At 42.0% G+C, this 14,158-nt stretch overlaps 1 protein-coding gene across 5 annotated transcripts in view; it reads right to left on the bottom strand.

Annotated features, from left to right (window-relative positions):
• The window catches only part of nrg2a (neuregulin 2a), an 81,514-nt gene that overhangs the window by 30,945 nt on the left and 36,411 nt on the right, over positions 1-14,158 (bottom strand). For all 5 annotated transcript variants that reach the window (XM_085420519.1, XM_085420517.1, XM_085420516.1 and 2 more), the window contains exons 2-3: positions 13,462-13,627; positions 12,110-12,228 (exon numbers count right to left, since the gene is read on the bottom strand). In XM_085420519.1, the coding sequence (XP_085276645.1) occupies positions 12,110-12,228; positions 13,462-13,627 (285 nt within the window). The remainder of the gene's footprint in view (positions 1-12,109; positions 12,229-13,461; positions 13,628-14,158) is intronic.

The following is a 14,158-nucleotide window of genomic DNA, read 5'->3' as shown; positions in this document are numbered from 1 at the left end:
TGTTATAACTCAGATTTTGTGATTTTATCTTATTTATTTATTTTTGGCTTTTCTTGTTTCGAGCTGTCGTCCTTTTTTTCAGCTCGCCGCTTTCATCTGCATCTGTCAGGAGATAGTGATGAAGCTAAAAATGGTTTCTAAAAAGGCAAAAACTTTGTCTGATCACAGCAATCAGAAATCATTTTTAGCCTTCTTGTGCAGGATAAAGCACTGAATCGCTGAAATGCATTTGACTAAAAACAGAACAAAAGGGAACTCGGATAATTAATCTCTACAGAGAATCCATAAATACCAAAGTCCAAATGACTCAAAGTTCATGAGTTTGTTCTGCTGCATTTTCTTGCCTTTCGTGCCATATGGTGTTGTCTGTCTCCAGTCACGCTACGCAATCCCCCTCCCCGCCTCTCAAAGGGGACCAGAGTTCAGGTGTATTCATTAAGGCTGACTCCTTGCTGGACGCAATACAGATTCCTTTAACCTGAGGAGGACATCAGCTGCTCCGCTAAACAGAATTGGGGGCAGAGTTTGTTTATCTGCACTCGTGTAGCCAAGGTTTCGTTAAGCGTGCTTGGTTTTTAACCTTGGGTTTCAACTTTCCTCAGTACTGTAGCCCAGGGGCTGAATTTGACTTGAAGTAAGTTGAACAGAGGTTTCCTCTGGGTTAGTGAGAGCCACAGTGTTTAGCCATCAGCCCTTACCACTGACTTTGATTAATCCTTCATGGCTCAAGAACTGAAAAGAAAAGCTGGGGGTGCAAGGCGGACCATCTGGAAACCTTCATAAACATGCCTGTCTTTCCACGCTCTCCAAAGGATTCAAGGAAAATCGTAAAAATGAAAAGAGAGGTCCCTTTTGCACAGTTTTGTCCTCTCGAGGCACCCTGTGCATATGCAGCAAGCAGAAATGCGCTCATACTGAATCCTAGCCCTGCGCTGCACCTCACAGCCCGGCCCCAAAACACTGAATTGTGTAATGAAATACATTTTCAACAGGCCCGCGGTGAAGTTACACACACGTCCCTGCAATTTATGGCGAATGCTGATAATTTACTTCAGCTTAGCCTAATCTTTTTCACCTCAGCACTGTAGATGAACAGTAAGGCCTCTAAAAATGCGAGACAGAATCAGATTCAGTGCAGGGAAAAAGACAAGACCAGATCCATCTGGACTTGGTTATGAATTTCTTGTTTTCACTCTTAAAAAAAGTGTTTTCAAGATGAGCAGTATAAATTATCTAGCCTATTTGGAAATATGTCATTGAGCAAGAACAGGTGCGGAGATTCATCTCTGACATTTCTGCAGCAAAGCAACGCAAATAAAGGAGGTGAAGGTGCAAAAACCACTAATTTTCTGCAGCTTAACAACCATTACAATGGACGAGCGTGTTATCATTGCAAACGTAACAACCTAAATATAAATCCAAATAATGTAAATCTTCATCACAATCTAAAGAGGGAGGAAACCTTCGAGCCAGACCATAAAAATCAGAAGAGAGAGTGATAAATGCAAATGTACAGACCCTTCAGCAGAGACGTAAAGAGGGTGGTCTCTGCAATAGCTCTGCCACCCAGACAGGCTTTTCCACAACTCAGTTTTATGTACCAGAAAAAAAAAAGTACTGAGTGCCCCCTAACCTCCCAACTCTTGGTAGGGAATGCCTGACGTGTCTCCTGTTACAGCTAGAACCGAGATCTTTTATCTTAATACTCGAGACCTGTTCATTTTGTGAGCATTCTTGCTACACATGTGTACACTGCATTTTGTTCCTTTCTGCTCTTCTGCAAAGACGATCCCATCCAAAGAAAACGGATAAATAAGATAAACAGATAAGAAGAGGTACAAAGGAGCAAACTGGGAAGTGTGGCTTTGGTTAAATATAAAGCTGTTGACAGCCGTGTCTGATGTGGCAACAGAGAATGTCCAGTGAGGTTTAACAAAATGAATGAGGAGAAGAAGAAAAAATATTTGCAGAGTTTAGCTATTTATATTGTGGGCTGTACTGAATAGCAGCATTACACTTTTAAAGAAGGTGCGACCGGAGACAAATGAGCCTAGAAAGTAAGATAAATGTCTGGACCTCACAAATGCTACAATAAAGATCTGCTGCTTGAACAAAAATTTATAAAAGTTAGCAATTAAAAATAAAAAAAGTGTCTATTTAAATAAAAAAAAAAATGCATACAATACGTGTTTTCACGCTCAGCTTTGGAGCCACAACATATTTTGACAGGAGCTCAAGCCCAGACAAATGTAGGAGCAATGAAAGAAAACAAGAGACACATGAGAAGGACAAAGAGCGATGGATACAGAAGTAGTGCAGGGAAGATGAGAGCAGAGAACGAGAAAAGAGGGCTTGTTGACAGGATCATTAGGTGGAAAATATTTCAGCTTGCCAAAACCAACAAAAACCAAGCATGCTACTTCCACACATACAATATGGCCACACCCAGTCAGTGGCAATATCAAGCATCTGTGCCTTCCAGCATTTTGCACAAAGTATAAAATAAGCAAGAGATTTCATGTCAAAGGTCCAAAGAGGAATTAAATTACTATTTACTGTAGGTAAGACGCAAGAAAGAGCCCATTATGAATGGCGATGCACTTAAAGCTTTTTTTCAAAGGAAATTTATCCACAATTCAAACTCCTTCAGTACGAAACGGGAATGTTTAGAAATGAACAAAATGGAGCCTGCCAGGAACATTAATCTACCACCCACTCTCAGCAAGACTGCCACTGCCACAACCAGTGTGTCTTCTTTTATATTCTTGTCTCCTATTACCATTTTTCAGTCACATAGCTGATTTGCCTGGTCTTGCCTGCCTCAATCATCTCAGCGCTGAAGTCAAATCAAAGCGCGACATAGTATGTGATTGCACAACAGCTGCTCACGCACTGCGAGGGAGCGAAGAGCTCTTAGGAAAGACAGGGTATGGTGTGCGAATGGTGTACAAACGGGCGCTGTTATGGTCACTGGCGGGCACCAGTGTGTGTGCAGCTGGCAACAGGGCAGCACGAGGGGTTTTCCGCGCCGCGGTTAAGGACAAAGGTATTCTCTCATGGGCAGCTCAGATCAGAGTCAGGGTGGCGTTCGAGACACTTTCACAATCCAAGTGTGGGGATGCCAGTGGCTTTCACTTTTTCAACTCTGGGCTGAGAAGCTGTTGTTTACCACATCCTTGAGTTTTCCAGCCTGTAGCCATGGCTACAGTGGTCACAAATGAGCATCAAAAGGTGAGGAAGAGCAACGGGCTAACTCTTTAGAAAGCTTTCAGCGTCACTGTGAATTTACTGCAGCGAGGACTCGGTGGACAAAGATTCAAATCGGGGGGAAAAAAACCTGTGGTAACAAAAAAACAAACAAACAAACAAACAAGAAAACACCACAGGGCTTTAGGGCACACTGCATCTCCACTTTAGAGTCACTGACATCTTTTATTTAAACCCGACAGGCAGCGACTCCGATAGCTAAGTTGGGGGAGAAAAGCAGATTTACAACTCGAAGCTAACATGTTAGAACAAAACAAATGAAATTATTTGTAATGAAGCGAGACTGATTTTGCTGTGAAGTGTTTATAAAGTTTTAAGTAGCGGATTGAAAGGCGCTCGATGAAAAATAATCACCGATCAAATCGATATACTTAAACGTGTTCCACAAACAGAAATTCCATCTAATATTTATTATGAGTCATAAATGCTGGAAGTGGCCACAATTTCAGATGATCAATCTGATGTCAACTATAAAAAATACATTATGTAAAGCTTTAAAAGGACAGAGTGTGAGATATCCATATGCTCCTTTGCCTTCACCTTCAACAGCTGGCCCTCTTTTCCAAGGTAGGCCTGCCTTTGCGACCTTGTACCAGATATAGAAGACATATACCACAGCTCCATATTTGGGTCTTGTACTCACAGCTACAGTAGTGGCCAGCTGTTAGGACTAAAGGTTTTCCCTCGGTTATTCCCCGAAAGCCTGAAAGCACACAGCAGCCCTCCTTCGGTCATAAACACACATGCACACACACCACCCACACCTGCTGTATGTCCTGAAAACAGGCAACGCAGCAAGTGTGTTTTGTTTTAGGCTGCCCTCTGTATACTAACGATGAGTTCACTGTGAGTGTGTCATTGACTAAAGAGAGGCATTTTCTGTTTACACCTACACACTTAGGAGGAAATGGCTTCAACGCTGATGACACTATTGCTGTACCCACTACTCATACAGAGTCCCCGGTTAAAGAACTTACTCACCCTGACACACACACGATGAATACAGTTGCCGAGTGTCCAACAAAAGGAAGCAGCACGATGGAGTAATGGGAGGTTTAAGATTAAAGACAGCTGTGGCAACTAAACTATAGTACTGTTACTCTGAGCTTTACGCAACGGAATGGTAAATATATGTTCCTCTTGTACTCAAAGAGAATTTTAAAGAGAACAGAAGACACCCCTGAATTAGTCTGACCCCATTCTGAAACATGCCAGGTAAGAGTAGGAGCAGGGACTTTGTTTTAATGCGAATGAACACATCTTAAGGCAACTTAATGTCATTACTCTGTCGGCACATCCAGGCCCTTATGATGAAATTCATCATTTTTAGACAATCGCTTCTCCTCCGAGGTGCTTCTTAGTGATTTGTCAAGAAAGAAGAAGACGGCGCCCAGTCACCCTGCACAGTTGGGGTCTCCATCAGGGGGAAAAAAGACCACCAGCACAGCTGAGGAGGGCTGAAAGAGATTCTTTTATTATGCTATCAAATTAAGGCTCAGATAGGTTTGGTCCCAGGGTACTGGAAGAGTTAACAAAGCCCTGCACACAGCGAAAACCTTGTGTCACCTGCTCACATCACTCAGCTTTTCAAGTGTAACAGCTGCTTCCTTCCTCACACATAGCAATATCCTCACTCATTCACACTAACGGCTTAACTGTCCCGCATAACACAGTGAGATTACCGGACATTCTCAGAAGTCTGATGTGTTTGGATTTTTTATAACTTAGTTGTTTTTTCAAAGATCTGAGTGAGGACGTCCACTTATCGTCCTGGATCGGAGGGGATTAAAGTGAAGTGACAGATCAAGCAAAATATAATAATCCATCGAGGGACTTTTAGAAAGTGTTTTCTTTAACATATTTGACTCATTTTTCACAGATTCTGATGTTAGGATCCAACAGCTGCCTCTTCTCCAGGACATTAGCACGTAGTACATATGAAAGCCAATAACTCACAGTCCCTGTCAAAAAGCAATGAATTACTGACAGATTAGGGAGCTGATTTATGTTTTAGGTGCGAAACGTAACTTGTCTTCTGTCAGATTAACTTCAGGAGAAGCCCCCAAACATTGGTTAAAATCGATATACTCTAAGATCTGAGGCAGTATTTACAGATGTGCCTCACAGTGGTTGCTGTGGTTGGGCTCAGGTATGCATGTTGTGCAGAAGGTGCCAAGAGATCAGCAAAAGAATGATGGCATCGTTTCCAAGAATTTTCTTGATAGTCATGATAAATTATTCTTTCCCTTTGATTTCTGCTTCATTTGGATGTTACTGGAAGCAGCGTTCGAGTCCTCCACTGCCGTACGTATGCACTCATCCATTCATAACACGAGCTGTGTTCTGATCACTAGATGATGCAGAGTGTGTTCATCCTCTCGCGACGTAAACGCTTCCGCTTAGTCTGGAACTTCTCACCACACCGGATGCTGTCCACTAATACAAAAAGTCTTTAACAATAAACAAAAACAAACCGCAGCGTAGATGAAATGATGATTCTGTGAGTGCAATAAGAAAACAAGTGACTCACTCGAGCTGTCATAAGTCAAGTCGTAATGTCAGACAGCAAAATAAACAATCTGGTTTCATTTGATAAAACAGGTTTCTTAACACGTGAAAGAGAGGAAATGCAGATCCCGATTCTTTTTATATGTCTGGATTAACGGCTTTTGTAAATTTGTAGACAATGGCAAGCACGACTTCAGAAAGTTTGTCGTTTTACTTCCAAATGGTCAAGATCAGGATCGTTTCCTTCCGTTTGTGTTCATCGAAGAAATCAAACATTCAGCAGCGTTTTAAAACCACAGCAGTCTTCTATAAGGCAATGTGTTTGCCGCTATATGTTAGATTACAACATGCTCTTTGCTGTACAGAGCCCTGGACCTGATCTTGATATTGTGGAGATTCTGGCACAATCAGATGGCCACCTCAGAGACACGCCTGTCCAGACCCCCGGACTCCTGGATAGTTTTAAAAAGTGGGTATGACTAATAGCCGAGCAGCTTGATCCACAGAACCTGACAAGCTGTTCTCCAGTGGCCTGTAAATACAGAGAGCTTGGCAGATGTGAAGGCCCGTTTCCTGCAGACATGGTTGTAGCTTTACCCGCAGCAATCAATACAACTGACCGACTTACAGATACTCCACATTCATCCGAGGCCACAACTAACATCCTTTAGCGTCACTAGAGATGAGTTTATCTTTTCGCTTGCGTAGTAGGATTGAGTAAGTTTTGCTTTTACTCAGTTGACCATCGAAAGACATGGAAGGAGTGAAGGAAGTTGTTGTTTATCCAGTGCAAAGAGGTACTTACTGTAATGATTCACTTACGTAGAACATATTAACTTACTGGAAGAAAACAGAAAAAGCTTTTTTTTCTCGGTTTCGTGTTTATTGCTTTGTGTTAATCATATCTTCTGTAACTTATAAAGTTGTTTTACAACTCGGGAAAATTTTGGCCTTCGGTTCCAAGGAATGGCTTTCTAAACGCATCGTAAACCTTTCTCTTTGATAGACTTTGATCAATGTTTTGTATCATCACCAAGCTTTAACACTGAATGTGAATAAGGGCTATCGGTTTATTTTCCATATTTGGTCTTGTTGTCCGTTTTAGCTAAGTTCAAATAACAACCAATCAGGAGCTTTTTCATATAATCACAACAAATCTATAATTTATATATTAGCATATTTTCTGCAGGTGAATTATGTGCAACAGCAAATGTGACGGAGTAAATGTAGCCTTCTGTACTGACTTGAGGTCAGATGCAGGATGACTGGGGTGTAATTGCTCGAGTTCTTGAGCCTTTAACAATGCAACAAATTGTAAATTAAGCTTAAGCTTAGTTCTCGTTTGCTTGCTCAATTGTTTAAGTTATTAAGAGTATTTGAGATTGCCAACAGCTTTTTTCCCCTCTTTTTGACAGCAGGAATGCAAGTATTTGATTTCAAAATGAGAAGCGAAAACACGCAAAACATTTACGCACATTTATATGTGTGTGGGGTTGAGGAAGGGGTAGGGGCTGAGGGGCATTGTGCATGCGTGCGTGCATGCGTGTGTGCGTGTGTGCGCAAAATTGTTGCTGGTGGGCCTCAGCAGGACTGTTGAGGTTGGAGGAATCGTACGTTCAGCTGTGATTTCCATCAACACATTCCTGGACGCTCACACACTCTCTCAGCGGAGCTGCGCACAGCACCCCCCAAGGATGTGACCTGCAGCCTGCAGACACAAATGGCTGTCTCACAAGCGCTTATCACAACACAGCAGCCTGTAGGATAATGGGACGCCTTAATCTGAAGCCACGTGGAGCTGAGCAAACTTTGACTAGTGTTGCTCCTTCATGCTGGCCCTATGGAAAACAGCGGATGATATACAACACTGTTCGGCAGTATGCCAGCAGGTTTCACCATGCCAAACTGATTACAGGGTAGAGGTCAGACCACATGGACAACAAATGGTCCCTGGCACTGGGGGTTGGGCATAAGGCGGAAAGCATCATGCTCAAAAAGACAGCAATTGTCACCGAGACTGTTTAAAGGATACATGATATTCCAAAGCACCAGGAAGTGCACAGTTGCTCATATGCTGCACACTGTTGTGCATTTTGTCAGAAAGCCAAAGTTGGCGCAAACACAAATAATAAAACATGTGGCCTCACAAAAGTATGCAAAAACTGGTCCGCAGATTAAACTAATGTTTCAAAATTCCCAGGAAGCTAAAACGGAGCCAAAGAGAAGGAGAAAGTATTAAATGGGACTTAAGACATTGATAACGAGCAACTTAAACACTCAACTCAGCAGAACCTCCGACCATCTGTGCTGAATAACTGTACAGTAACTGGCACTTAATCGGTGTGTGTTTCTCTTCTGCTGCCCTAACAAAAAGACATGACTAAAATCCCCACACAAGTCCAATCAATCAATGTTATTGGCAAACTGCAAGGCTGGCGTGAAGCCACAATGTGCTGCATGCCTCCAAATGCATAAAGGGGTTCAGTTTGAGGGAAGGTTCTGCTCACAGCAGTTTCTACGCCATGGTCCACATCTCGACTCGAGATTACACAGGTCTTATATTTGTCTTATATTGATATGGTTTGTGATGAGTCATGACCAGCTGTTCTGTGTAATATGGGAATATATACAGACTGCTTTTTCCTTCTATGGCAAGTGGAAGCGGTTCTCCTAAGAATAATTTGAACTGAACAGAACAATAGCTTTTAACTTTGGCGACACCTCAGGGGAATGCGTCATATCCTGGCACTCCTTCTGTACCTGCTACTTTGCATATCAAGTCAAACACTGTACCAATAAAGACGGGTTGAAAAAAATGTTTTGTTAAGTGTGGTACCGTAGCGTCTTCCGATTAAAACCTTTGTGGTGATCCACAAAAGCTTTTTGAAAACGTTTGAAAAGGTCCTTTCATTTACTTTAAAACATATTAATGTATAACACACAACTGGCAAAGAATAAGGTGCGGGAGTTACTGTGAGCCGCTGAGATAAAGATGGGTTGTGGTGGCCTGTGTTCACCATGTGGTGGAGCTGAGTGCTGGTTTCCCGAAGTGTCTGTTCACCAGAACAGACAAGCAGGCAGGCAAAGCCCGGCGCACACTGTATCCAAGTGCGAGCGCTCGAATGACGCTCTCGTGCTGAGCTGCTATTTGACTTTATTATCTATGCTCTACGGATTTCACTTTCTGTCTTCTCCTTAATAAGTTCAAGAAGTGTTGGCTTGTTTGCATGCCAGATACTGTTAGAGACACACCACAGGCAAGGAGGAAAGACACCCTGAATCTAGATGTCAGGTACAGTACGGAGGTGCTCAGGACAAAAGCTGGAGAGCAGTAACTGCATTCTAAAATGGGTGTGAAACCCTCCTCTGCAACAGAGCGGACTCATGTCTTCCTCTTCATACTTTTCTCTCCCTCACTGTCTGCCTCTCTTTTCCACTGGCTGTATCTCCCTCTTGCCCTCTACCCTAATGTCTTTGTCTGCTTTCTGTCATGCATTCCCTCATTTTGCTCCCCCTCCCCACAACCCGCCCTCCTTCCTTTATCCACGCTATCTTCTTCTTTAGCTCACTCTGTCCATCTACATCTGCACCCCCTCCCCTCGCTCTCCCTCCCTGGAAGGCACACATACACAGATAATACTGCGGCTACATGCTGCTTCTGCAACATACTGCAGCAGGCGAGCATACTCCACTGCAGCCCTTTAACACAATGGCCATTTCTCTTATGACCTCACAATGAAAACAGCTCTAGGTCTAAACAGATTGCATGTTCTCTGCATCTCAATCAAAATCACACAGTACATTTTTTGGGGAGGAGGGAAATACATTTCACAGAGACTCCCTGCAACATGCAATGCATCATTTTTTTTTATCTGCATCTGCTAATATCAGCCTTTCACAAGACCAGCATGTTAATCAAAGCAACATGCCCTGCTTGCTTCCAATTCCTTTTAATACCATATGTATTTTCAGTTAAGCACTCCCACTGCCTATGGACATATCACCCCTGATTCGCCCTGTCTTGCCTTCTCCCCCGAAGCATGACAGAACGAGACGTGCTGTTGTAACACAATGGGACTTTTTTTTTTTTATTGAACCATGAACAAACACATTCACACAAACACACACTCCCAATCACACACAAAAACAAAACACACAGAGACAGACATCTAGTGATCGTGGCACATGAAAGGACATACAGTGATGCCATTGTTGGAATATCCAGGAGTGATTTAAGGAAATGACAAAGTGTCGACAGATAACAACACAAAGAGAACACAAAGATGCTTTTACACAAAGACAAAAGAGCGACAAAACTGTGAAAAGGATGACTTGAGATTCAATGAAGAAGTATGCTTTAACCTCAGCTTTGACACATGCAGATACTATCGTGCTTAGCTTTAAGTTGGAACTGTCGGGTGTTCGGTCATGTTTTATCCATTGTGGCTACTGTACATCTCAGCCCACATGTTCATTGCTTTGTGATATCATATTACCTTTGATATTGCTGCATTACCAGCTCTTTTCGTCTGCTAAGGTCATCATATACAGTTTCATGTGCCGCCAGTCACATGTTCGCAAGCTCGATCAAACAGGTGCTACCACCAGGGGTTCCTAGGGTCTCAAGCACGATCTGACCTTTCTTATTTACTTGCCATTAAACTGACTACTGTTTATCGAATTAATTTTTCATAAATGTTAGCGCAGTATGTATTGCATCACTGACCCTTTAAATATTAAATGCACATAAGTGCAAAGGAATATATCACTGCACTGGAGAAGAGCCAAATCTCATGACAAGCAATATAGTGAGAGTCACACAATCTGTCTGTGAATCTCAAATGAAGCCTTTTATATGCAATATTAAAGATACAATATTAAGCCCCATTTAAACACAATACGGAGGACTTCTTTTCGGCGCAATTGTTTGCTGGAAATCAAACTTGCATGCTGAAACCCCTGAGAATCTCCGTGTTTCCAAACACAATGGGTCCTTTCTTTATCTGAAAAGGCTCTAATAATGAAGCTCAGCTTAAGTCTGTTAACTGTAAACAATAGCTCTAAAAGGTGGCCTTGACAAATGCAAAACAAGAAGGTGGAGGTGATTATTGTGCCCTGAGTGCGCCCAAGGACAGGGTGTGATGGATAAACTCCAATCCCCCTCCTTTTCCCCACCATTTACACCTCCATCAGCGTGGGATGAGAAATCACCTAGTTGGAAGGTCAGCAATAACAAGAACATCTCCACTGGTGTGGCACGAGGAACCTTACTTTTTAAGTCACTCATTCTTCAAAAATAGTGAATATGTGGATGTTGTAAACTAGGAAATCTCTCACTCGGAATAGCGTGAATAAAAATATGCCGTCACGCACGAGAGGTTTGATTAAACAATCACTATCTGCGCTGACTTCATTCACGTCGCATGCTCATGCCTGCACAGTATCAAAGTCTTGCGCCATTACTCAGTGGTCTACAAACAGAAAAGCCGGGTGATCTCAGTGGAGGAAGTTGGATTTCCTCAAGCACATCCAACAGTTTCTGACTCTTGCATGCCAGACAACCATATAGATCTCTGACAGTCCAGCACCAGATAACATCAAGTCCTTTCTTGAAAGGATGCAGAGCAACATAAGGTCTTTAAAACTCTCTTTCTTTCTTTCTTTCTTTCTTTCTTTCTTTCTTTCTTTCTTTCTTTCTTTCTTATATTTTGATATATAAATGTATTCGATTCATCCACTCAAAAAACAAGCTCCCCACAGCAGCTAAAAATTCGCTACCCATACTGTGAGGAACAAACATAAGCTCACTAACCCACTGAATGGAAGCAGCTGTTATCAAAACTCTTTCATCTGATACAATACTTTGCAAAAATCTGCAATGCACACACACCACTACCACTACTAAACAAGCCTGTTAGATTCTATCACACACACTGAAGATACTTTTTACAACTCTCATATTCTGTCAAGCTATGTTTCAGATCTAAATCTGTAGTCTGCTGCTTTTGCTGCGTGTCGGTGACGGTCAAAGACACTGTGCAGAACAGTTTTGTGGGGTTTTGCATTGCAAGCGAAGAATGGTGAATGAAAGGAGATAACACACCATACATTGCATTTAAATTCCATTCACCCCAAAGTGCAATTCTGTTTCCACTGATTAATAGGCCAAAACCACATGTGTGGACAGTTGTTCTTCATGCGTGTTACTCTTCTTGCATGCCTGTTTGTAATGGCTCCTTTGGATCTCTCAATTGGCAGGAGAACAGTTATAACAACAACAACAATGCCAGTACATCTGTGCCGCTTTGCCTGTTGCTTAGGAGTCAGTACTCACTGCTTTGGACGTTAACAGTGCCAGTGGAGTTGTCCTTTCCCAGCAGGTTCTCCACCACACATGTGTAATTCCCAGAATCCTCCAGTTTTGCTCTGCTGATCTGGACTCTGGAGTTTTTCCTGTGGGTGACAACACTCACATAGCTGAGTCAGGGGAATCAGGGCAGGGAGGAAATAGCAAGTGAAGGCAACAAGTGGAAATACTGAGGGAGGGGTGCCGGTGCATGACAGGGCATGGCACCAGCTCTTCTGTAATAAGGATTCATGATTACTTGCTCTGGAGAGTGGGATGACTGTTTTTAATAAGAAACCGTGGAACAATATGTTAGAACTAGCTGCTGTGTTGTTTTGTAGCTTTGTTTCACGTCGATATTGTTATATCGTGGCCTCCTTAAGTTTTAACCTTTGCTCAACAGTAGCCACGGTGAGTAATTGCTGGACAAGGACACAGAAAACTGTCATATTTCCTTTCTTTCCTTGGGTATTTCTTATTTTCTAATGATGTTTTAAATCAATTAAAAAGAAAACATAATTACAAAAGAACCCCAGACCATCAGGTATTTTTGATGTTAATTTACAACAAGGTAATAAAGCATCCTCCCCCACCCCCCACACTGCTGTTATGAAAGAGGCATTTGTAAAGCTTTCCACAGGGCGACCTGAACCCCAGAGCTAGTTTTAACTCTGAGTGTTCCACACCTTTGATCTGTTCAAAAGCTAATTTATGTGTGATCTCCAAAAATAGTCTAAAGGCTGGCAGTAACAAAACTGTGGCTACACAGCGTGCAAAAGAAAACCAGAAACAAAGAAAATTATAATTTGTAGGGTTTTCAAAAAAGATATATATATGAGGGGCACTATATCATACTCTTGTATTGCTAATAATAATAATATATTCTTTGAAGAGGGACGAAACAGAAAACAGCTACTGCAGACGTAGCTCACCCTCAGTTTTATCAGGTTTAGCTGGTTTAGCTGAGAATAAGTCAGCGACATCACCCTGTATGTTTCAGCTTTACATAAAACATTAGCCCCCGGTTGCACTCCTCCAAACCAACTTGACTAGTGCTAACTTGCACTTCTGCCACATTGAGTGCTTAGATATATGATCTATTGCTTTGAAATGCAACTTTTTATTTGAATGAGAAAGTTAAATAAAAGGAGGGATCAAACGCTAACTGAGTCATTACAGTGCACTTCAATGAAGGAATTATCCTTTATAATCCCAAATACTAGAAAAGAGGAGGAAAACTGCATCAGCCCTGCCTGCTGACAGTAACGTCACCCACGGAGAACCTTTTACCGTACCGCCTATGTTGGGTTTACAGTACTCGGTTTTTGATTTGTACTCACTTGCCGCTCCTTATTTTGACTTTTTTGCTTTTCTTCAGCTCGTTGCCATCTTTGAACCATCTGTAGGTAGGGGCAGGGTTTCCTGTGGCCTCGCACCTAACTGTGAGCTTGCTTCCCTCGTCCACTATCATTGGATTTTTCATCGGTTTTAACTTTGGAGCCGCAGCTAAAAATAGAGAAAGACAAAAAAAAACAAAAAACAACAAGTCAGTGATAATATATAGACATGGACTTGATTATGGTTTGGTTTGTGTGTAATTGTGTGTTTTAGGAGGAGACAAAGAGACTGCAACAGAGGCGGTGATTGTCTCTACGGACTGAGCCAACAGCTCTCTCATGTAACCTCCAGATGTTGTCACCAGAGACATGATCAGCTTTACCTCAGACTAATAAACAGGCTGATTTTCAATCTGGCATCGCTTTTATAAAAACACCTGAAGCAATATTTAGCAAACATCCATTGGCTGATCTAGAAAATCTGTAACCGCAAACTTTAAAGCCAATCTGTACGCAAGAAAAGCCAATAACATTATGACTGCATAACAACTAGTCTGTTGTGATGATGGGAACAACAAAAACAAAAAAAGGGATTTAATTATAGCTCTTCTTTTTGTTACAGTATTGTGCTTTGCAAGAGCACAAAACCCTTGTTTTGCCCAGAAATGTTAAACTTTGAGTGAATTTCTTGTGTGTTCAT

Source organism: Rhamphochromis longiceps, linkage group LG10 (genome assembly GCF_057381845.1).
Source record: "Rhamphochromis longiceps isolate RC_006_pf linkage group LG10, R_longiceps_female_GT1.1, whole genome shotgun sequence".
Taxonomy (NCBI): Eukaryota; Metazoa; Chordata; class Actinopteri; order Cichliformes; family Cichlidae; genus Rhamphochromis; species Rhamphochromis longiceps.
The sequence above is the reverse complement of the archived record's forward strand: the minus strand, read 5'-3'. Positions and strand labels throughout refer to the sequence as shown.